The following is a 24,849-nucleotide window of genomic DNA, read 5'->3' on the forward strand; positions in this document are numbered from 1 at the left end:
TGTAGGCTGCATTGTATTTATGATTACCCTTTCCTTTTGATTTCATTTACGGTTGCAAATGTGTTTACTGTAGAAAATCACAACTGCCTTGTCCTTTGGCTGGACTAGGCCCGTAGAAGCTGCCTAGATGGCAATGCCTGCTGTCTCAAATAAACGTATCTACACATTATTGATACAGACAGTTGAAATATAGTGTAGGCCAGGCTATATAAGGTCTGTTTTCCTCTAGGATTCCCAGCCTACAGTCGAAATAGGGATTTTAAGCACTTCTCAGCATTTCAAGCTATCAAGGGACATAATGTTTTTTAGGTCAAATAATCAGAATACTCAGCCAGGAGCCATGGCTGATGGACTGAAGGAACATGCCAACTTCTTGGGCTGACATCAGATATGATGCTGTATGACTTTATGCAAATACACCTCAATGAGGATGGTTGTTTTTGGGACAAGAGACTTAGGCTTGACTAACACTGATAATGATAACCCTCTTTGATCACTATAGCTGAAAATAGCTGAGTAATAGCATATTACTGGCTGTACTGTATCCTATGTTATGTACAGTAAATATTCTAGTATTAACACGGCAATTCCCACATTTCTACCATAATTATATGTGTGTAATTAATACTTCCAAGAGATCACAGACAGTCATAATAAGTCATCATTACTTCCCTCCTGATCATCTGATCCCAGACATTCATAATAAGTCATCATTACTTCTCTCCTGGTCATCTGATCCCAGACATTCATAATAAGTCATCATTACTTCTCTCCTGGTCATCTGATCACAGACAGTCATAATAAGTCATCATTACTTCTCTCCTGGTCATCTGACCACAGACCGTCATAATAAGTCATAATTCCTTCTCCTGATCATCTGATCACGGACAGTCATAATAAGTCATAATTGCTTCTCCTAATCATCTGATCACAGACAGTCATAATAAGCCCTAATTACTTCTCTCCTGATCATCTGATCACAGACCGTCATAATAAGTCATCATTACTTCTCTCCTGGTCATCTGATCACAGACCGTCATAATAAGTCATCATTACTTCTCTCCTGATCATCTGATCACAGACCGTCATAATAAGTCATCATTACTTCTCTCCTGATCATCTGATCACAGAGAGGAAAAGAGGGTGATGGTGGACGGAGAGAGCGAGTGTCCGAGTGGAGAAGCCCCAGAGCGAGGGATGACTGACGTATAAATGATGGTAAACAGCTGCCTCTGTTAACTGTCACTGCAGAGCACAGAGCGAGAGAGAGGCTGAGAGAGGATGAAAGAAGACAGGGATGATACAGTGCGAGAGAGGTGAGGAGAGAGACAGAATGTGAAAGCACAGGTCAGAAACAGACAGAGTGGATATAAAAGTGAGTTAGGAAGAGGACAAGTAGAGTAGAAGAGAAAAGGTTGGAGGCAAATGGGATTGAGAAGAGAGAAACTAAAAGCCTGGCCTACAGCAGCAGCCACTGTCCAAACTGAGACTGTGTCGCTTTTAGAACAAGCACTGGCATGACACTTATCTTCCCCTTTAAGAACACACGCACACAAACACACACTTACCATGAAATACTGGCCTTATTGATCGCACACCCACACATACACACTCGTCTTTAAGGGTCTATCCTGTTAATTCCTTTTCTCAAGATCTGTTTATTGACATATTCAAGATTTGGGAGGGATCTGTCATGTTGATCCCTGACCCTGTCCCCTTGACCCTAGATGGTGTGTGATCCCAGCTGACTACAGGTCAGACATGCCACCATATAAAGAGATAGGAGACAGGGTGATAGGAGAGAGGGAGAGTCATCACCATCATTTGAATCTGTGTCCATTTAGTAACTGCTCTGCATTTACTTTTAGTGTGACATTTAATTAGCAGCTATGTTTTTATGTATTTGCCCTCTCTTACCAAAAGTCTCTATTCATCTTTCATCCCTTCATTTTCATGTTACCATGACTACCGTCTCTCAGGGCGAGTCGCCCACACCTCTCTTTCTCCTTCCCTTGCTTTTCATTTCCTTGATGTGACTCCCCCCTCTGCCTCCTAATCCCTTTCCCTCTATTCTGTTCTCTCTCTTTAGTCGTCACCCCCCTTTACTCTCTCTCCCCCTGTTTATCTTCTTTCTCTGCCTCTTTCTTTCTTCCTTCATCATTCCATTCTATCCATCTCTGTCCCTGGTCTTTACTTTCTCATTCCTTCATGTCATTAGAAGTCATGTGTCATCGTTAAAGTCACATTAGAAATATAGATGTACATTTTCAAATGAAGGTGTTAAATGGAAGGAAATGTAAATGAGTCATCTTGTGTGGGTCTGTGACGTGTCCCTGACAGACGTGTTTGAAGACTGGCAAGAGAGGGGCCAGTGAAGTTCTATGACCAGTCCTTAGAACAGAACAGACTCCTAACTTGTAATTTAGCACATTCCAAACCAATGCCCAAACTTCATTATCACACTCATTATCATAGGTTCAGATTCCTGGATGTTTGCATGTGTGAGTGTGTGCCTGGGCACATGTGCGTGCATGTGTGCGGTGAGACGTGTGTGTCTGTGAGATTGTGTAATCAAAATCCTATTTCTCTACACACACGTCTCATCCCCTGGAGACACCCGCAGTAGCAGTGGCAGCAGCAGTCTTTCTGTTGATAGAGGCGTTTTTCCTCCACGGTGATACAGTATGCTCTATATATCACGTCACTTTGGCTAAACTGCTCCGCTGTTGACATGTCCATTTTAAAGCTTGATGCACTCTTTCTGTATGGATTTGGCTGCCATGCCAGTAAAGCACTCTGCTCTGAGGAAGGAATTAAACTCCAGAGGTTTTTCTAAGACAGATTAAAGAGGGTATACGGTGGTGGGGGAGACTGAGGGCAACCGAAACAAACAGACCCTGACAAAATGCCAACAGGGTAGGGGGAGGGAACGGAAGAGAGGGAATATGGGTGCGTGTGTGTTTTTGTCTATGAGGGGTGTGGCAGAAAAACAGGCCGGGGATGAACACATAAACAAATGGGGGGCTATGTGGAGGAAGACAGACAGAATGAAAGAGGGGGAATTGGGGGACTGGGAATAAAACACTCAGAGAGAGCGAAAGAGAGAGAGAGAGAGAAAGAGGAGGATTTGTTGCTGTTTTAAATGTTTGGTTACTCAAGCTAATGAGCAGCAATTAGACAGCAGCCAATTAACTCTGACCAGCAGACTGAAACGAGGAGCACAGGGACATGAAGAGAGAGAGAGAGAGAGAGAGAGAGAGAGAGAGCGAGAGAGAGAGAGAGAGAGAGAGAGAGAGAGAGAGAGAGAGAGAGGAAGAGAAAAAAGAGAGGATGAAAGGGGTGACTAATGAAAGAAGAAACGACCAGGGAACCGTGGAAAGAAAGCTGTAGGAAATGTGTTAGTGCCTGTACCATTTGCATTTATGTTAATGAGTGTGTGCATGCATGCGTGCGTGTGTGTGTGTGTGCTTCTCGCATGCGCGCGTGAGTCCTTGTGTGTGTGTGTGTGTGTGTGTGTGTGTGTGTGTGTGTGTGTGTGTGTGTGTGTGTGTGTGTGTGTGTGTGTGTGTGTGTGTGTGCGGGAGCTCCAGCAGAGGGAGCTGTGTTCGCTCATGTCACTGTGAGTGTTCTACATGACCATCTGGCTCTCACTGTCAGAGCAGACGAGATGCTGAAGTTACAGTTCACTCTCTCACTGTCAGAGCAGACGAGATGCTGAAGTTACAGTTCACTCTCTCACTGTCGGAGCAGACGAGATGCTGAAGTTACAGTTCACTCTCTCACTGTCAGAGCAGACGAGATGCTGAAGTTACAGTTCACTCTCTCACTGCCAGAGCAGACGAGATGCTGAAATTACAGTTCACTCTCTCACTGTCAGAGCAGACGAGATGCTGAAGTTACAGTTCACTCTCTCACTGTCAGAGTAGACGAGATGCTGAAGTTACAGTTCACTCTCTCACTGTCAGAGCAGACGAGATGCTGAAGTTACAGTTCACTCTCTCACTGTCAGAGTAGACGAGATGCTGAAGTTACAGTTCACTCTCTCACTGTCAGAGCAGACGAGATGCTGAAGTTACAGTTCACTCTCTCACTGTCAGAGCAGACGAGATGCTGAAGTTACAGTTCACTCTCTCACTGTCAGAGTAGACGAGATGCTGAAGTTACAGTTCACTCTCTCACTGTCAGAGTAGACGAGATGCTGAAGTTACAGTTCACTCTCTCACTGTCAGAGCAGACGAGATGCTGAAGTTACAGTTCACTCTCTCACTGTCAGAGCAGACGAGATGCTGAAGTTACAGTTCACTCTCTCACTGTCAGAGTAGACGAGATGCTGAAGTTACAGTTCACTCTCTCACTGTCAGAGTAGACGAGATGCTAAAGTTACAATTCACTCTCTCACTGTCAGAGCAGACGAGATGCTGAAGTTACAGTTCACTCTCTCACTGTCAGAGCAGACGAGATGCTGAAGTTACAGTTCACTCTCTCACTGCCAGCCCCTTCTGCATGGCTGCCTGGGCCTTTCTGGGGCTCAGTCTGGTGTAGAAAGAAACAGGATGTTATCAACCAACTGTTCTAGGATCAGCAACAGATTGGGGTAAATTGTGTTTGTTAAACTGGAGTGAAGAGAGGATCTGTTCTGGGATCTGGTGTTGGTATTGAGGTTATAACTTACGTTCTGGGCTATGAATGGAGGGAGAGATTTGGGGAGAAAGGGGTTAATTTCTGAATCTGACTGGTGATGCAGGAATTCAATCCCTCAGAGTGTATTTCAAACACACTGACGCACACGTAGACACACACACACATGTACACACACACCCACACACAGTCTTGTATAACTAACCTTGTGGGGAAACACAATTCAGTCCGATTAAAATGTTTCCCATACCCTTACCCTAACGTTAACCCTAACCCTAATCCTATCCCTAGCTCCTAAACCTAATTCTAACCCTAACACTAATTCTAAACGTTAACCCCCTATAGCAGTTGGTTTTGTGAGGAATAACAAAATGTCCCCAGTTGGTTCAATTTTTGTTATTTTACTATTCATGCAGAATTAAACACGTCCACAGACACACACACACCGACGTACTGCACACACACACACCGTTCTGTTAGCCATTCTATTCAGTGGCCTGCTGCCCTCTCTTTAATTAGGCTAATTGAAATGCTAGAATAACCATCTTCTTGATTGCTCATTATTTTTGGCCAGTTTAAAATGAAAATGGATGCACACAGAGGCCAAGCGAGCCAGAGAGCCCTCCCCCCTTTCTCCTGAGCTGACCCTCTTGTGTGAGTAGGCCCTCTTCCCCACCTTCTGGTCCTCTCGTCCGCCCCCTGGTCGTCCTTCCTGTGGGTCAGAGGGGGGAGTGGGGCTTTCATCTTCCTATGGGCCATAGGGGGGATTGGGGTTTCAACTCCCTTTGGGCTGTATGGGGGATTGGGGGTTTCATCTCCCTGTGGGCCAGTATGGGGGATTGGGGGTTTCATCTCCCTGTGGGCTGTATGGGGGATTGGGGGTTTCATCTCCCTGTGGGCAAGTATGGGGGATTGGGGGTTTCATCTCCCTGTGGGCTGTATGGGGGATTGGGGGTTTCATCTCCCTGTGGGCAAGTATGGGGGATTGGGGGTTTCAACTCCCTTTGGGCCAGTATGGGGGATTGGGGTTTCATCTCCCTGTGGGCAGTATGGGGGGATTGGGGGTTTCATCTCCCTTTGGGCCGTAGGGGGGATTGGGGGTTTCATCTCCCTGTGGGCAAGTATGGGGGATTGGGGTTTCATCTCCCTTTGGGCCGTAGGGGGATTGGGGGTCTCATCTCCCTGTGGGCCGTAGGGGGGATTGGGGGTTTCATCTCCCTGTGGGCCGTATGGGGGATTGGGGGTTTCATCTCCCTGTGGGCAAGTAGGGGGATTGGGGGTTTCATCTCCCTTTGGGCCGTAGGGGGGATTGGGGGTCTCATCTCCCTGTGGGCCGTATGGGGGATTGGGGGTTTCATCTCCCTGTGGGCTGTAAGGGGATTGGGGGTTTCATCTCCCTGTGGGCTAGTATGGGGGATTGGGGGTTTCATCTCCCTGTGGGCCGTAAGGGGGATTGGGGGTTTCATCTCCCTGTGGGCCGTATGGGGGATTGGGGGTTTCATCTCCCTGTGGGCTGTAAGGGGGATTGGGGGTTTCATCTCCCTGTGGGCTGTATGGGGGATTGGGGGTTTCATCTCCCTGTGGGCTGTAAGGGGGATTGGGGGTTTCATCTCCCTGTGGGCCGTAGGGGGGATTGGGGGTTTCATCTCCCTGTGAGCTGTAAGGGGGATTGGGGGTTTCATCTCCCTGTGGGCCGTAGGGGGGATTGGGGGTTTCATCTCCCTATTGGCCGTAGGAGGGATTGAGGTTCTCCCCTGGGGGGGGTTTGTTTGTCTGAGAGACACCAGGGGAGGAGGTGAGAGCCCATCTGGGAGTGCTGTGTGACTGACAAGCTGGGAGAACACTCATCTGCTCCTCTACTCTGTGTCTTTCTAACAGGGACGGTGAGTCATTTCTACACACACCGGTCTGTGTTTACATAGGGATACCCACAGACACACAACAGCCACACACACACACACACACACACACACAAGCACACACATACACATACACTTTCTATGTACCTTACCCTGCTAGACTGAATTGTATCAATGAAGACATATGAGTAACACAGCATAATTGACATCCTCTCTCCCTTTAACATACACTCAGCATTATATGAACATTATGCATACACACAATATAAAAACATGCATTCGTTCGATTTGCCTTCAAGGAAACATCTTGCATTCTCATTCATCTGCAGACAGACATGCACTGAGTCAGACTAACACCAGTTCCAGGGCTTTTAATTATGTTTTTTCCAGCAGCTCTCTCCATGGCAACCCAAAGTTCTGCTTGTCACAACATGAAACATGAGGGAATAAAGACATTTTCCCAATATGCTGCTACACCAGTGAGCATATTTCTCCTTGAGACAGGCCTGCTGTATGCTGCCAATCTGATCCTTTAGCCCCCTCTGTTGGCTGCCTGGTGAACTGCAGATGAGTCTCCGTGGGTGCATGTGCATCTTTCTACCTTGGTGTGTGTAGGATATTAATTAAGTGTAGTTGAACTTCATTTGAACGAGACAGAGAGAGAGAAACGGAGAGACAGAGAGACAGAGAGAAGGAGGATCCACACAAACAAAAGAGATCATTGGGGATCGGATCAAATCACTCTTCTAAGCAAATTGATATAATGATATGACACTGGAGGTAAAGCCACTGTAAACTGACTCTCTCCATTGACTGTCTTCGTGGTGACTGCTGTGAGTGGCAGGAGATGTGATGTCTGACTGTTTCATAGTAAATACAGAGGGCAGAGACTATGTCCTAAGAGTGGTTGGCCACATGTTGACCTGACTAAGATAAATGGGTGACACGATTGACCGGTTTGTCTTTGAGAGCTCACTGGCGTCAATTTCAATGGATGTCAGGGGACCATTAGCATGTAAATGAGCTGTTTCCAATCATAATTGCCGTGACAAACAAGTGAGTGTTAATTGTTATGTGTTGGCATTGCACTTACTGTATAAAATGAGCTCTCTTAATGAATATAAATTGCTGAATTCTATCTCTGTGGAATAAGCTGTGCTCTGATTGGCCAAATGAAGACTCGGAGAAAAGCTTATTGGATAGCAAGGGTGTCGGACTACCAGGAACTTAGAACCTGAATCCCTACAAGGTGAAGGTAACCTTGGGGTTAGCTGACTCTACGGTTCCATGGACTACTATGCACCCTTAAGATGAGGTAAGATGAGGTGAAGTCATCATTTGGATGAAGTATCCCTTTATGCGTCTTCGCCCCTCAAAGTGGCATCATTAGGTTGTGTTTCTATCACACTGTATTTGTGCAAGTCTAAACCATCACGACACACAAGCTAATAATGCATGTTTGCTTGCCTTCACAATGAAACAGTGAGGGAGTGTGGAGAGGGCCAACTATCTATCTACTATATCGAGCCACCTGTAAATTCAGTTGTCCAGAGTTCAAAGGTCACAAACCAAAATGAGAGTAATTTCACAAAAATCCAACAGGAAATGCAGGAGAGTCAATCAACATAATCAGGAAGTCCTTGGTGATGATAGAAAGTCCTTGGTGATGATATGAAGTCCTTGGGGGTGAAAGGACGTCCTTGGGGGTGATAGGAAGTACTTGGTGCTGAAAGGAAGTCATTGGTGATGAAAGGAAGTCCTTGGTGATGAGAGTAGTCCAGTGATCACATTTTCCCAGGAAGATAATTCAAAGAAACAGGTTTTTACAGCACAATTACTCAACTATTTTACTTTCAAACTTTTAAACAAACATTTAATTAATTGTTTCCTCACACCACCACGGCCATTTTGACCCATCCTTCCTACTCACATGACCACATACAGGTGGGGTATCATTTTGACCAATCAACAGATTTTAAACTATGTGGCATACTGTTACGTTTGTCGTAATGATCGGACCAAGGTGCAGCGTGGTAGGCGTACATTTTACTTTATTAAAATGAACACCGACAAAACAGCAAAATACAAAAACGAACGTAAAGTTCTGCAGGCTATACAGCAGCTATACAAAATCAAGATCCCACAAACTAAAGGTGGAAAAAAGTCTGCCTAAGTATGATCCCCAATCAGAGACAATGATAGACAGCTGCCTCTGATTGGGAACCATACCCGCCCAACAAAGAAATGGAAAACATAGATTGCCCACCCTAGTCACAACCTGACCTAACCAAATAGAGAATAAAAGGGATCTCTAAGGTCAGGGCGTGACACATACAAATCATGGCATGGTTCTAGATATACAGTAGACATTCCATTTATGTTTTACCTATAATACATGCATAGCCTTTATTTCTGTTGAATTCCATATCACATTACAATGATACCATCTGTTTGTTTCACTGCTGAGCCACTTACTATGTGCAATCCTTTGAATACAGAATCATCAACATCCAGAGCCATGGGTGATGTGTTTGAATTCTGACCATATGGTAATGTCACTTCCCATCTGGCTGAGAGAGGTGACATCACAGGCAGATGAAGAGAAGCGATTGACCTGAACTAGGTCCAGGATGCCTCGCTCTACTGCACTCTGCTCTACTCCACTCTGCTCTACTCCACTCTGCTCTACTCTCTGACACAGTCTGTGATACACACTTGGGAGCCAGAGATGTCTGTGTCTGACTGCCACTCAGACTGACAACTCTACTGATGTGGCACCATAAACACGCTCCAGAGCCCGGTTCAACACCCAGGCCGATGGTATTCACACACACATACACACACACACGGCTGCAAGCACTTGTATACACACATTCACACACGCACGCGCATACACTCAAACACACACACATATACTGTACATTTAGCTGTTCTCTTCAGTGTATGTGTAAATAAACATTGATACTGTATGTACTGTAGAACAACACAAACACCATCCTTAAATGTGTTATCACTCGTCATCTCCTGTCCAAGAACCTGGCAACAAAAGTTATCAACATTTGTTTTGTTTCATTTTATTCTTTAGAAAGGCACTTACAGTATGAAAGGCTCAAATATACTACTACAAGAGACAATGAGGGCCGAGGCTTACCTTTCACACACATGCATGTATAGTACACACTCACATTTACACACACATGCATGTATAGTACACACTCACATTTACACACACATGCATGTATAGTACACACTCACATTTACACACACATGCATGTATAGTACACACTCACATTTACACACACATGCATGTATAGTACACACTCACATATACACACACATGCATGTATAGTACACACTCACATATACACACACATGCATGTATAGTACACACATATACACACACATGCATGTATAGTACACAATCACATATACACACACATGCATGTATAGTACACACTCACATATACACACACATGTATGTATAGTACACACTCACATATACACACACATGCATGTATAGTACACACATATACACACACATGCATGTATAGTACACACTCACATATACACACACATGCATGTATAGTACACACATATACACACACATGCATGTATAGTACACACATATACACACACATGCATGTATAGTACACACTCACATATACACACATTTAGAAATGGAAAAGAAAAACCAGAACGTGGACAGGCACAGAAATGGCATCCTATCCTTCACTTTGGCAAAGTTTCTATTAAGGGTAGTTGCCATCAAGAAGGCGATGAGAGGAGATCTATTACAGTCCCTCTGAGAGGAGATCTATTACAGTCCCTCTGAGAGGAGATCTATTACAGTCCCTCTGAGAGGAGATCTATTACAGTCCCTCTGAGAGGAGATCTATTACAGTCCCTCTGAGAGGAGATCTATTACAGTCCCTCTGAGAGGAGATCTATTACAGTCCCTCTGAGAGGAGATCTATTACAGTCCCTCTGAGAGGAGATCTATTACAGTCCCTCTGAGAGGAGATCTATTACAGTCCCTCTGAGAGGAGATCTATTACAGTCCCTCTGAGAGGAGATCTATTACAGTCGCTCTGAGAGGAGATCTATTACAGTCCCTCTGAGAGGAGATCTATTACAGTCCCTCTGAGAGGAGATCTATTACAGTCCCTCTGAGAGGAGATCTATTACAGTCCCTCTGAGAGGAGATCTATTACAGTCCCTCTGAGAGGAGATCTATTACAGTCCCTCTGAGAGGAGATCTATTACAGTCCCTCTGAGAGGAGATCTATTACAGTCCCTCTGAGAGGAGATCTATTACAGTCCCTCTGAGAGGATATCTATTACAGTCCCTCTGAGAGGAGATCTATTACAGTCCCTCTGAGAGGAGATCTATTACAGTCCCTCTGAGAGGAGATCTATTACAGTCCCTCTGAGAGGAGATCTATTACAGTCCCTCTGAGAGGAGATTCCAATCCTGTCACATTGTACTCTTATAACACACACAGGCTACAGGAGACTTTGCTACTCATACTATTACTGGTCAGGCTACAGGTATTGATGAATTGTGCTCATTGTCAAAGTTTCACTCTGTTCATAATAATCACTGATTAAAGCCTGTGATAAGCACTTATTTCTACATAAATACATGTTTCACTAAAGCGAACAGGAGAGTTTAGCGCTATAAGAACAGCAAACATACAGTATGGCTTCAGCATCAAGTGTTGACATGTACAGTACATGTATGTACCTATAGAATCAGCATCGCATCTCTCAAATTGTACAAAAAAGGCATCATACATCATATAGCTTTCATATAGGTGTCTCAGGTAAATATATTAAACATTTTCCAACATATTTTAAAGAAAAGAAAACCAGGATATTTGATGCCGTGTAGGTATGCCAAAAGTTCATTCAGAGCTATCATATCCCCATAGTGTATTCTCTTTGGATGAAAGCTTTCCTGCAGATAGCATGGACACTTTTTAAATGTATTATTATTTATTTATTCATAAAAAATGTTTTACCTTTATTTAACTAGGCAAGTCAGTTAAGAACAAATTCTTATTTACAATGACGGCCTACCCCGACCAAACCCTAACCTGGACGACGCTGGGCCAATTGTGCGCCGCCCTGTGGGACTCCCAATCACGGCCGGATGTGATGCAGCCTGGATTCATTAAGGAACAGTACACAGTAAACATCAGCTGAGGATCATTTCAGGATAGTCACTGTGGATCTTATCAAAATGAGTCACTTTCATTCTATCTATTTCTTTTTACAAACATAGTGGTGTAACTACACCGTCTCTACATAGTTGGCTGGGTAGAGTCCCTCTCTCCCTCCATCCTTCATCCCTCTACACCAGCCCTGGTCATCCTCATCCTCAGTCTTCAGAAACTCCTCACCTGGAGGGGAGAGGATGGCCATTATATATCATTCAGTAACAGAGTACCACAGAGTACCACAGACACACTCTCTCTCTCTCTCTCTCTCTCTCTCTCTCTCTCTCTCTACACAGACAAGTACAGCGTAAAGGCCTACCTGCTTTAAAGGAGAGCTCATCTGTCTCCTGTCCGTCATAGTCATAGAGAGCCCTGACCTTAACTCCTCCAATCATTACACTGAGAGAGAGAGTGTGCGTGTTAGTGTAAATCAACCATACACTAACCCTAACTACAAGCAATTAACACAACAGTCAGTATCTGAACTATATGATTCATCATAATGAGATGGGAAGTGAGTACTACATGTCTCCTGTATCATACTAAGACTGTAACGTAAATTCCTCTAACTACTTCACATCACTGAGATAGAGTTGTACTGTAGGAGGAATCAATAAAGACAGACAGGTGGAGACATGTTTACCTCCTCTCTATGGTGCCTTGCTGTGACGCTACCTCTTTCTCTTTCTTCCCTTTTTTGCTTTTCTTTTCTGGCGTCCACTCCTGAAAGAGACGTTTCATTAGACCCCATTGTACAACAAGGCAGACCAGTCCAGTATATTAGCCTCCAGAGACTGTAATACTGGTCACATTGTTGTTATTCTCAGTATGTTGGACCATGTGCTACTGTTATACAGTCTGCTGCATTAGCTTGTAACACTGTTCACTACATTAGACTAACTCTGACAATAACACAGGGCCGAAGTCTACATCAATCCATATTACAGTACACTATATTAGGCCCCATTAACTTCCATTAGCCCGCTGTGTCTGTGTGTGTGAGTGTGTGCATGTGTGTGTGTTGCACCTGGAACTGAGGCCAGTCGGTGGGCATGCCCGGTCCGTGGGTGTTCTTCCACCAGCGCAGGTCGTCCTGCTCATTGATGGCCATGAGAGTGTTGTGGAGCTCATTATACACAGCCTTCACACTGGGAGAGAGGAGGAGAGAGGGGGAGGGAGAGAGAGGGGGGAGGGAGAGAGGGGAAGGGAGAGGGAGAGAGAGGGGAGAAGGAGAGTGAGGGAGGGAGAGAGAAGGAGAGAGAGGGTGAGGGAGAGAGACAGAGGGGAGGGAGAGAGGGGGGATGATAGAATGGGGCGTGACAGAAATGGAGAGTGAGAGACGAGATAAAGACATTTACACAACTACAACAAACACACCCACACACACCATCCTAGTAACAGACTGGCTGCAGGTGTAGCCTACCTCTCGTTGTTGGTGACGTCCAGGTGTCTGTGGACAGACAGGAAGGCCTGTTTGAGGAAGCTGATCCTCTTCCTCTCCTCCTCCTGTGATTGGTCAAAAATACACTCCATCTCCTCCATGTAGCGAGGGGCATAGCGGGTCACCTCCTCCAGAACCTTCTCATAGCGGGCTCGCACCTGTGGGGTGTCGCATTGGAGGGAGAGTTACACAGTATTACAAACACAGACTCACACATTCACTTCTCTCCTTCATTCTCTTACTGTCTATCACTTACTTTCTCCGTCTCCTGTTGAGCCAGCTCTCTTTCCTCCTGAATCTTCCTCTGTTTCTCGATGGCCACGTCAGGGTTTCCCTTGGCGTGGACCTCCCGGTCCCTGGCAGTCTGCTCCTTACGCTGCACTTTATGGAATGCACTCCTGGCTTTGTCCAGCTGAGGAGGGGCATAAGGTAACGCTGACATATTAGTGACTGAATGAAGACTCCCATACAAACCCCTACAAGTCATTTACCTCCGCCCTACCCTATATAAAGGTATGATCTTTGAGTCTGGGAATTTCTCAGTAGCGATTGTCCATTCAACGTGGTGATTCATAGTGTCTTAGAGAGACCTCTCTTTGATCTACAGTATTCTAACCTTCTTCAGCCGTTTGGCCCATGGCTTCTGAGCACGTGCGAAGCCAGTCCCAAAGTCCTGGGACTCCTTGAAGCCTCCAAAGAGCTTCTTATGGAAGCTCTCTTTCTGCCAGGTCCTGACGCGGTCCCCGTCTTCCGAAACCAGGGAGCGACACACGGACGAGTGCAGGGCGGCGAGACGGTCGGCGGAGGAGAGGAAACACTGCCACGCCGTCAGGAGGGATCCATATAGCGGGCCTGTAGAGGGAGGAGAGCAGAGAGAGGGATGAAGAGAGAGAGAGAGAGAGAGAGAGAGAGAGAGAGAGAGAGAGTGGATGGGTATACAGTATCAACAGGGAACATAGTGAGCAAACAGTAAATCTCTTCAGCTGCAGTACTCACTGGAGTCCACTAGGGGCTTCCACTTGTTGCTCCACTCACTGAGCTGCTGAGCGTACTGCCTTTCCACACGGGCTCTCTCCTGGAAGCACAGCACGATGTCATTACACGCCTGGAAGGCATCCTCCGTGCGCTTCACCGTGCGCTGGTAGTTCCCAGGCTAGGGGGAGGACAGAGAGAGCGAGAGGGAGGGAGGGAGGGAGGGAGGGAGGGAGGGAGGGAGGGAGGGAGGGAGGGAGGGGGGAATAGAGAGGGTGAACAAGGACGAGGAGGGGGAGGGAAAAGTTTGAGATTGGACGTACAGTAGTAATGTAGCAATGGATATTAACACGAATAGTGAAGTTCCTTTCAGTTAAAAAACTATTTTACTGTTTCCTCTCTACACTCTCGACACCGTGACCTGTAACCTGTTCTCATCCTAATGTCGATATGTTTTCCTTTAGACAAGTCATTTTAATGTTTTGAGGTTTCTGTCAAAGCCTATTGAAGGCACCACGGGGTGTGGCTGGTGAAAACAGGCCCATAGACAGGCCAGTAAAAGGACAGATGAAAACAGGCCCATAGACAGGCCAGTAAAAGGACAGATGAAAACAGGCCCATAGACAGGCCAGTAAAAGGACAGGTGGAAACAGGCCCATAGACAGGCCAGTAAAAGGACAGATGAAAACAGGCCCATAGACAGGCCAGTAAAAGGACAGATAAAAACAGGCCCATAGACAGGCCAGTAAAAGGACAGGTGAAAACAGGCCCATAGACAGGCCAGTAAAAGGACAGATGAAAACAGGCCCATAGACAGGCCAGTAAAAGGACAGGTGAAAACAGGCCCATAGACAGGCCAGTAAAAGGACAGATGAAAACAGGCCCATAGACAGGCCAGTAAAAGGACAGGTAAAAACAGGCCCATAGACAGGCCAGTAAAAGGACAGATGAAAACAGGCCCATAGACAGGCCAGTAAAAGGACAGATGAAAAGGGAGTGATGGAGTAACAGAGGGTAATGACATTACCAGAGTTGTGTTTGTGGATGTGGAGTTTGGAAAACGCTCCATTATTTTCCTGGCTCTATTTTCACCCCTCTGCTTCAGTTTGATCACTTTTATTCATATTTTTTTTCTCTCTCTCTCTCTCTCTCTCTCTCTCTCTCTCTCTTTCACTCTCTTTTTCTCATACGTACACACACCTTGGCACGTTTCCAAACAATATCTATGTAATTGTCTCTCCTTTAGGTCATCCTCTTCCCGTTCCCTCCCTCTCCCTCTCTCTTTGTGTATGTTGTGGTTTCTACTGACTCTGAGAATTAAGTGAAAACAGCTGAGGAATCTTGCCCAAAGCCAACAGCACTGCTCTAGAACTAGCCGCAGCCATCCAATCACAAAGGCCGAGACAGCCACTACAACTGAGCCTGCACAACACTACAGTATATCACAGAAAACAAGTCATCAGAGATCAGACATGGTTCTCTGTAACAAATCACATTTCATGTACATACCAACACAGGAGAGCAATCAAATGGCTGCATAGTTGTGTACATAACAGGCAGAACTAGAACAATGTGAAATGCTGGGGAAACAACAAAGTCAACCTATAAACTCAAATCAATCAGACAGTACAGTGGACTGTCACTCCAGTGATGGCTATTCTACACACTCTACAGAACTTAACTAGTAACAACTATGACAACACAACCATTATACTCCATAATAAGAGCCAGAGCACATATTCAACCCAACACTTCACAATGACAGGCAGCAGCCAGAAGAGGAGGGCCAGAGAACAGCACTAAGAGGAACTGGGCTGGAAACACATCCAACACAACAGGAGGGAGCCCAAATTACAGAGAGAGAGGGGAGATGAAAGTGGGGCAATGACCAGGAGGCCAGCAAACAGGAAGAGAAGAAGCAGACACTGGTCAGTCGGATGGAGCTGCAACTAGCCAATTGGTGGAGCATAGAAGCCAAACCAACCTATCCTATAGCCATAGCACATTTATCTGCCTATCATGATATGAGCATTATGGAGGATGGTTAAAAACAAATATATTTTTCATTTGAGAAACATATTCGCTATCTGCTCCCTCTATGGACCCCAATAGACATTTATATTTATCAGTATTATTATTGTTTTGTTTTTTTGTTTCATTCACACCTGCACTGTTGGAGCTCGGAGCTTAAGTACTTCACTGTACACTGCAACTAAATAAAAATCTTAAGCATCCAACAACCCATATGTAAAATGTATGGACACATGACTGTAAGTTGGTTTGGATAAAATCGTCTGCTAAATGGCATATATGATGTATTATTAAGTTGTCATAATCCATTTCAGAGTTGTTTATTAACAAGTAATAACATTGTAAGGATTACGATACGTCTGTAAAGAGGTGGGTGAATGATGGGATGATGTCCCAGCTAAAAGGGAAGCAGAACTTCATTTATCTGAAGCTAAACAACATATAGCCAGCCAAGTGTGATAGAGAGGCCTTGTACACACTGACCTATGAGCAGCAATACTGTTTTGTCTGTCACGGGAATCTCTTGTACAAGGTTATCAAGACATCCTGAGGCTAAGTGCTGCTGTGTTTTCCGGTCTGTTTCTTCCCCTTCTCCACTTCTTTCTCCATCTCTCTCCCTCCATTTCTCTGTGCACACACACACACGCACACACACATACTCACCATCCAGAAGCTCTGTTTGGTGGCACCTTCAGTGGCAACCTCAGGAGGGAGAGTCGACATCCTGTCCACTGAAACAGAAAAATATATAGTGAAATAATTTATGTCCTTCAACATTCTGTGCACCTCTCAACATACATTTACATGGTCAGTTGAATACAATGATGGAAATCCATGAAGACCAGTTTGGTTTAGAAAGTCTGAGATAATTATTTTCCTACACAGTAAAGTTTATTCAAGAGATTGTTACATGTATAAATAAAACTGGACAGATAAGAAGATACACTGTAAAGACGTTGCTGTGAATTTGACAGTAACTTACAGGCAGCTCAGTCATAAGTAAAATTCTGTGTTTCATATTGTAGTATACTGTAGTATACCTACTGTAATATGAATACGATATCAAAGCCAGTACACTTCAACTGTGAATGAATGAAATTCACTGAGGGGTGGGGTTTATATTTCACAGTATTGTTCTGTAATTACAAGGGATTAGTGCAAGCAGGTTGGCTGCTGCAGTATGCAAAGTGTTTACACATATTTCTGGTGTTTTATATCACGTGCACTTCCGGAGGCCTTAACAAAGGCTTCCAAACTGTCACGTCCTGACCATAGTAAGTTGTTATTTTCTATGGTAGAGTGGTCAGGGCGTGACAGGGGGTGTTGATCTGTTTTTGTATGTCTATGTTCAGGTTCTAGTTGTTGTATTTCTATGTGGGTTGTTGTTTGGCATGACCTCCAATTAGAGGTAGCTGGTTGTCGTTGTCTCTAATTGGAGGCCATACTTAAGTTGATGTTTGTCCCACCTGTCCTTGTGGGTGATTATCTTTTGAGTAGTGTGTTGTCCTCTCTGCGTCACGGTTTGTTGTTTTCCTATTTTTCAAGTTATTTCGGTATTGCATTAAGTTTCACGTTTAAATATGTGGAACTACAAAAACGCTGCATCTTGGTCCGCTCCTTCGAACAGACGTGACACAAACTGGCTGCAACCACAGAGCAAAACAGACCAAGGACATGGCAAAATGCTAAACAAATTTAAGGTTTAACCTTTTACTGCAGTGGGCTAAATCAGGGTCACACATGGTAGTCTTAAACAAATGTACTTTGAAACAAAAGTATAACCTCACACACGGTTATAGGCTTAAAAACAAGAAGAAACCTGTACAATTGTCACAGGTGTCGTAGGGTAAAGACCATGACGCAGCGGGAAAATATATACTCATGTTTTTATTTGGTGAAGAAGGGAAACACAATAAACGTATAAAAAAACGAACTGGACAGTCTTGTCAGGCACACAGCTAAACAAGCACAATCTCCCACCAACTAACAGGCTACCAAAGTATGACTCTCAATCAGCAACAACGATGTACAGCTGTTCCTGATTGAGAGCCACACCAGGCCAACACAGAAATACAACACTAGACCAGCCCCCTAGAAATACAATACAAGAACATACCCAACAACCCGGAACACCTAAATCAAACACCCTATCTTACATAAATACATCTCATAAACCCCGACCACTTAAATCAAATACCCTTTCTACATAGATACACCACTAAACCCAGAAACACTCTACACAAAATAACCCTCTATATAAACACATAACCAAAAACATGTACAACAAATACCCTCTGCCACGTCCTGACCAAACTACAATAACAAATAGGCCCTTTACTGGTCAGGACGTGACAACAATGTCAGATAATTTAAATGTTTAAAACGTAAATCACAGAAGACTGAAATATAACAAAACTGTTTGACATAGAAACACCATTTTTTCATAGCTTTTTTCAAAAATGTTCTTGATAAATTAGCATATTATAAAAGATATTCATAACATTTCACCCACAAGGCCAAAGGGAGCACTTTGGTCATTGACTGCAGGAAAGGGCTACAACTTGCTGCCACTCCAATCTGTCCCCTATACATTTTAAATTGATGAGACACTGTAACCACATAGGAGTTCAATTGGTACAGCATTCTCACTCATGGGTGCAACAAATATAGCATCTTACAAGGCACGCCTCAAAATATGGTAATGAGCCAGAAACAACAATACCGTGCACCCACTAGTGGTCAAAAGGTTTTTGGTGCTCTAAAGATACGGTATGGTACTGTACTCTGTGGTTTGGAATTACAATATCATTACAAATACAGCAATTATTTCCCCGCCCACAAATTTGTTGTTGTTGATAATACCCCAAATTACCGTATAAATTACAGTTTTCCATTACAGTGTAGAATTGGACAAATGTGTTGCAAAAGCAAAGTATAATTTCTACAGTGTACAGGGTAGACTGATAACTAGCAGTAGGTGAGAGGGAGTTATTCTGGCGTGGTACAGTATCAGTATAATACAGTAAAACAGATACTCACACGCCTGGCATTTAAGGCCCTGAGTCTACCAGCAAGGATGGAATGCCCTCTCCCACAATTCCCAGCTTTGAAACTTGAGCCATCCCAAAATAAACAGGGGGTAAAGGTCACCCCACTGTCCCTGTCTTCCTACTCTCTCCCTCTCTGTGTCTCTGCTGATGGGCTTGTCTTCCCCTCTCGCCCTAGAGAAAACATTAAAACATAGACACACATGCAATACGCACACAACACACACACAAACTCACATGCTCCTAAATCTACAGACACGCACTCAGACAGACAGTGCCGGTTCCAGCAAATAAGAGGTTTCTTAGGGCCCTCGGCCGCTAGCGGGCACGACCCCCAAAAATAGAATTGTCTAAACCTACTATAGAGAGCAAGAATACACCAGGTACAATTTCTAAATGTGGTTGTACATCAGCAGTTTTTCTGCTGCAGAGGAGACTTGTGGGAGGAGCTATAGGAGGACGTCCTCCTACAATGAGCCCGTCCTCCTATAGCTTCTCCCACCAGCCTCCACTGTTCTCTTGTTATGTCAGTCACTGATAGTCACTCAATTAGCCATGTCAGCTAACAATTTGTTTAATAGGTAGTTAGTCTAGCCAGCTATCTAAACACGTAGGGCAAGTGTCCAGGGGCCCTGAACTCCAGGGGGCCCCCATTGATTTTGTTAGTCATTCTCATTAAGATATCACATTAACATGGCATACGTCATTACAAAATGTGTAGAATTGCAGGAAATTAGCTTTAAAACTGCAAAACAAATCCCCAAAAGGCTAGAGGCGGCCCTGCAGACAGACTCACATGCTCAGTGACACAAATATAAACTAGAGAGACAAACCCACATGATCCCAAACAGCTTACAATAAAACCTCTCTCAAGGCATTTTACAGGGAATGTAACGAATCCCACTCTGTCACAAGACTAATCTTTCTCTGCCTGTTTTCCAGATATCTCTATCTCTCCCACCCTCAGTCAGACCCACTATCAGATCCAGTGATTCTTCTGTATCTGCCTCTATTCATGGGTTATCACATGATTCTTCATCTCCACTGAGGGCCTGTGATGAAAGTGTGGATCCTTTCTGTCTCTCGCTCGCTCTGTCTGTCTGTCTGTCTGTCTGTCTGTCTGTCTGTCTGTCTGTCTGTCTGTCTGTCTGTCTGTCTGTCTGTCTGTCTGTCTGTCTGTCTGTCTGTCTGTCTGTCTGTCTGTCTGTCTGTCTGTCTGTCTGTCTGTCTGTCTGTCTGTCTGTCTGTCTGTCTGTCTGTCTGCAGGAAGATGACACAACCCACAGGGTATTTTGTTCCCTATCACTACAGGAGGCCAGATATATCATTAATAATTTCCTTCTTAACCTTTGACCCCTCTTCCTGTTCCCTCACTGAATCCTCTCCCTCTGGGCAGGGCTAAAGCATGCCGGGAATGTTTTAAAATGTAACCTTTATTTTATTCAACCTTTATTTTAGCACGAGGAAGACCACGAGGAAGAACACGATGAAGAACTATCAATGGTTGTTTCTCTGTTGATAATCTCTAAGAATGAGAGGTATCCCTTCATTCCTTTGAGATGGACCGCTAAATCCATATATCCTCTGCGACTGCTAAACCAATTATTAGTTTTTCTAGTGAAGGACCCCGATCAGTACAGATAGTGATAAGAGCATACCAAATCAAGGTATTATTTGAATAATATCTCACTTACTATCTACTGGCATAGATTTGAGTTGATCACAGACCATGCTAAAAAATCTGAAATGCCTGTGTGCTGTCCAAGTCAAACTATTATAAATCTCTGGAGGAGTCCAACATTTTTGAAATAGCCTACCCCAAGAGAAAGCAGAAAGGGGAAATCTTCTGAAACTTATTGAAATGCTGAAGCCTGGCACATACTCCCACTGCCAACTCTCTCACCCCCTGTCTACCCTCTCTTCCCCCACCACAGTACCCATCACCCCCTCTGGCATACACTCTCTCTCCTCCCCCTGTCCCCCGTTTTGGCTGTCACACATAACTCAGTACATACACCCACGCCTAGAGGAAATATATAGCAACATATGAATGCATACTACAAAAATAGACTTGTACAGTAAACTATCAGTGTATCAGGTCTTAATGAAGTTTGAATTCAGCCAGAGAAATCTGGAAAAGTTTCTTACCTCTCACTCGTTCACCGCTGCTGGTGGCCTCACTTTTTTTATCTTGCTCCTCTTTTCTGGGTTAAGTTTCTCTCCACCCTCCTCTCTCTCTCCCCTTCTGTCTCTCCCCTTAAGCCTGCTCAGTTTTTTCCGTAGTTCTCTCCTCTCTCTTCCACTCCTTTTACCGTGCTTTTGCTCCCTCTTCTTCCCTTTCTTTGGCACACTGTCAGTGTCGGATGAGTTGGCTGTCTTTTTCCCCTCTCTCCTCCCTCACCCGCTTTCTCCGTTCCCTCTCTCTCTTCAAAACAGCTGCAGAAAACTAATTCTCTGTCTCTCTGTACCACACCACTGGACAGCACCCCTCCCACTTATGCTCGCTTTCCCTCTTTCTCTTTCTCTCTCTCTCACCCTCTACCTCTCTCCATTGAGTGTTAATGAAGTGTGCAGTGTTTTTGGCTTTTAGTGTGTATGTGTGCCTGTGGTCTGTAGTAGCAACCTTTGACTAGGACTGTTACAGAGCACTGTATATGTGTGCTATATAGAGCCTAAGGTTTTGTCATATAACTGTATGTTGTTAAATACCACTACACAAGCCACAGAATCACATATTATATAGTCAAAGATAAGAAGAACAAAATTCCACCCCCTACACGTCCCCCTTTCCTCTCCTCTATACATTCCCCAAGGGTGTTTGGGGGTCTGCCACAGCTGGTGAGGACATCCAGTGTGTGCGTGTGTGTTTGTCTGAGAGTGTGTGTGTGTGTGTGTGTGTGTGTGTGTGTGTGTGTGTGTGTGTGTGTGTGTGTGTGTGTGTGTGTGTGTGTGTGTGTGTGTGTGTGTGAGAGAGAGAGAGAGAGAGAGAGAGAGAGAGAGAGAGAGAGAGAGAGAGAGAGAGAGAGAGAGAGAGAGAGAGAGAATGTGTGTTTTACTTTAAAGCTGGGGATCTCTGGAGATTAATAGGGGGCCATATTACCAACAGCAGTCACTCACATACCTTATGATCTCACGCCTAATGCTATGCTACACTTCTCTGCTCTGCCTTGCCAGGACTTGTCGTTTAAAACATTAGACAGTTGAGCTGCTGGCACAGTGACTCTGCAATGCAGGCGTGGCATTCAAGCTCATGTTATTGTCATGGTACTTTGACTAAATTTGAATTTAAACAGTTTTGTATTACTATGTTTAACACTTGTTGCTCATCCCAAATGATTCTGAACCTAAAACATTGGGCTGTCATTGAGGGGAAATACAGTATTATCAATCCACACATTATGGTTACAAAACTAGAACCACTCACACAAAGTTACCATTATACTGAACATGTGGTCAGGATACTTTATTGCCAGAGTTACCATTATACTGTGTATTATACTGAAGTGTATTATACTGTGTATTATACTGAAGTGTATAATGGTAACTCTGGCAATAGAGTATCCTGATCACATGTTCTTTTTACAAATGAATCATGTATGCTTTCACATGTATGGCCTCTCCAATGGTTATCTTATCCAAGACAAAATGTTGCAAGTAGTTAACAAATTAAATATGCATATAATACACTTTAAATACATTTTATTTCATAGTTCGACTTAAAGTTGTTAATTCTAAACAAGGTGATTGTTTTTACTTACGGCGCCTACGATAGGCAGCAAAAGAAATGGGGTCCTATTCTTTGGTCCTCCCAGAAATGACATATAAAAGCGGCCATTTTGGTGGCTCAGCTTTTTCCTAGGGTTAGATTGGAGGGTCAGCACGTGGCTTGGTGAGTGTGAAGTTGGACATTTTCGTCTTATTCGAATTAAACGATTTAGCTAAATAGTTCCTTTCCTCAGCAGTCATGTTTAATTTAGTTAGACAGTAAATAAATTCCCTCGATGTGGCTAACTAACGTTAGCAGCTTGCTAGCAAAGTATGCTAATTGTAGAACGTCTACAGGAAGCTCGTGTTGGTAGTTAGCTATAGTTACTTAAACGTTTGTATGAAACTTTCAATTTATAATTTTGACTTGAGGCAAATCAAGTATTTGGCAAATATATCTCGTTTTGATTTAGCCTATACCCAAGAAGGTAAACCTTTCTATGGACACTGCTTAGCTAACAAGTTACTTGGGGCATTGCGGTGTCTGATACGTTGTCTGAAACGTCTCCTATGATGTTTTGCACTGGGCTCTGAAATTCTGTGGCGATAAAGTGCTCTCTGGCTCTGACAGGCCCGAGTCTGAGGATGCTCGCGTCTACTGTAGTTAGTCTTGTCTGCTTGATTGTCCGTTGCAGATATTGTCCTTATGGTAGTCTTTTTCTATTGTCCAAAGGTTACGAGGCTGTCAGAACAATCCACAAGGTGAGTCTGGTTTTCTTTCATATGTACTTTGTTTCCTATGATGTTTTGCACTGGGCTCTGAGTTTCTGTGGCGATAAAGTGCTCTCTGGCTCTGACAGGCCCGAGTCTGAGGATAATGTTAGTCTGAGTCTTGTAGATTTTTAATGTTTATTGCTTATCATTGATTGTCCTAATGGAACTTATTTTCCCCAAAGGTGATAAGGCTAAGTCGATACCAAACTACAAGGTGAGCTTTAAGTACTAATGACAAGCAAATGTAGTCTTTGTTTAAATGTCTTTCTCCTGTGATGTTTTGCACTGGGCTCTGAATATCTGTGGCGATAAGGTGCTCTCTGGCTCTGACAGGCTTGAGTCTGAGGAGACTGATAATAACTCCCATAGGATCCTTGTGTAGGTTGTGATGTAATTATTTTCAGACAGTTTTCTATCACTTTCTTCATGCAGATCTTGGACCTCCACAATGTGGCGACTGCAGACTGTTAACATGGGGTGAGATCTTTAGGGCCCTGTGTTTTGCACGAGGCACTGTTTTAGCTGTATTTCCAGCATTATCCAGCTGGTGTCACTTCAGTCCCTTTTTTTGTTTCAATCAACCAGCTCACCAATTTATCAAAGCATTGAGGATTATTTCCCTAACATGACCAAGATTGGGAAACAATATCCCTTTCTAATAATTCTGTAAATGTGGGAAGAGTTGTTAATAAAAGGGCTGACTCATCAATGGAAATGTGCTGTGTGAGATTATTTTTTATTTATGTTCCTGATTGTTATGTAAGGCTGAAACATTAAAATATTTTGATCAGATACTCTGGGTCATGTCCTTTCTAGCTTTACTGGTGAGCTCCCCCCAGGAGATGTGTTTGATGCAAATGGTCAATTTATTTCTACATGGAATAAATGACCACTCAATTTTATTTCTGCATCTTTATTATAATTCTAATTGATTAATCTCTTAACATTTGACATTCATATATTTATGTTTATATGAATGTGCATATGTATATCACATTCTGTAAGTTACTGTTAATCTGCTCATACTTCTCATCAGTTTAAAATATTCTCTTAAACAAAATGGTGCCTTCTATACAGCCAGATCCTTCCACCTGACAGTGTAATTATACACCTCTTGAATCCCGCTATGAGATGGTGGTGAAAAACACTGCAAAACAAGTTTG

At 43.9% G+C, this 24,849-nt stretch overlaps 1 protein-coding gene, 1 long non-coding RNA gene and 3 other non-coding genes across 6 annotated transcripts; 4 read left to right on the forward strand and 1 right to left on the reverse strand.

The window, feature by feature from the left end:
* Positions 1-11,729: 11,729 nt before the first annotated feature.
* On the reverse strand, positions 11,730-21,742 carry LOC106601509 (protein kinase C and casein kinase substrate in neurons protein 3). Of its 2 annotated transcripts, XM_045715303.1 has the most exons (10): positions 21,356-21,742; positions 16,824-16,891; positions 14,154-14,310; positions 13,774-14,009; positions 13,414-13,569; positions 13,140-13,315; positions 12,744-12,864; positions 12,360-12,439; positions 12,036-12,115; positions 11,730-11,899 (listed from the first exon to the last, which is right to left on the reverse strand). In XM_045715303.1, exons 2-10 carry the CDS (start codon positions 16,881-16,883, stop codon positions 11,790-11,792), a joined length of 1,176 nt encoding a protein of 391 aa, XP_045571259.1. In that variant the 5' UTR covers positions 16,884-16,891; positions 21,356-21,742; the 3' UTR covers positions 11,730-11,789. The 2 variants fall into 2 exon arrangements, with proteins under 2 accessions (XP_045571259.1, XP_045571260.1); XM_045715304.1 differs by lacking the exon at positions 12,036-12,115.
* A 1,293-nt stretch (positions 21,743-23,035) lies between these two features.
* LOC106601575 (uncharacterized) lies at positions 23,036-24,478 on the forward strand. The gene is made up of 4 exons (XR_001328030.2): positions 23,036-23,096; positions 23,646-23,674; positions 23,869-23,900; positions 24,119-24,478. It is a non-coding gene; the product is annotated as an uncharacterized lncRNA (long non-coding RNA).
* Positions 23,475-23,562, forward strand: LOC123741922 (small nucleolar RNA SNORD88). Its single transcript, XR_006769447.1, has one exon. It is a non-coding gene; the product is annotated as a small nucleolar RNA SNORD88 (small nucleolar RNA).
* LOC123741921 (small nucleolar RNA SNORD88) lies at positions 23,704-23,791 on the forward strand. The gene has a single exon (XR_006769446.1). It is a non-coding gene; the product is annotated as a small nucleolar RNA SNORD88 (small nucleolar RNA).
* LOC123741919 (small nucleolar RNA SNORD88) lies at positions 23,951-24,038 on the forward strand. The gene has a single exon (XR_006769445.1). It is a non-coding gene; the product is annotated as a small nucleolar RNA SNORD88 (small nucleolar RNA).
* Positions 24,479-24,849: the final 371 nt, after the last annotated feature.

This window comes from Salmo salar, chromosome ssa03 (assembly GCF_905237065.1).
Source record: "Salmo salar chromosome ssa03, Ssal_v3.1, whole genome shotgun sequence".
Lineage (NCBI taxonomy): Eukaryota > Metazoa > Chordata > Actinopteri > Salmoniformes > Salmonidae > Salmo > Salmo salar.

Coding starts and splice junctions, on each gene's coding strand:
- LOC106601509 (XM_045715303.1), bottom strand. CDS start 16,883: ATGTCGACTCTCCCTCCTGAGGTTGCCACTGAAGGTGCCACCAAACAG. Junction 14,311..16,823: donor CCAAACAGAGCTTCTGGATG/GTGAGTATGTGT, acceptor TCCTCCCCCTAG/CCTGGGAACTACCAGCGCAC. Junction 11,900..12,035: donor TGAGCTCTCCTTTAAAGCAG/GTAGGCCTTTAC, acceptor TCTCCCCTCCAG/GTGAGGAGTTTCTGAAGACT.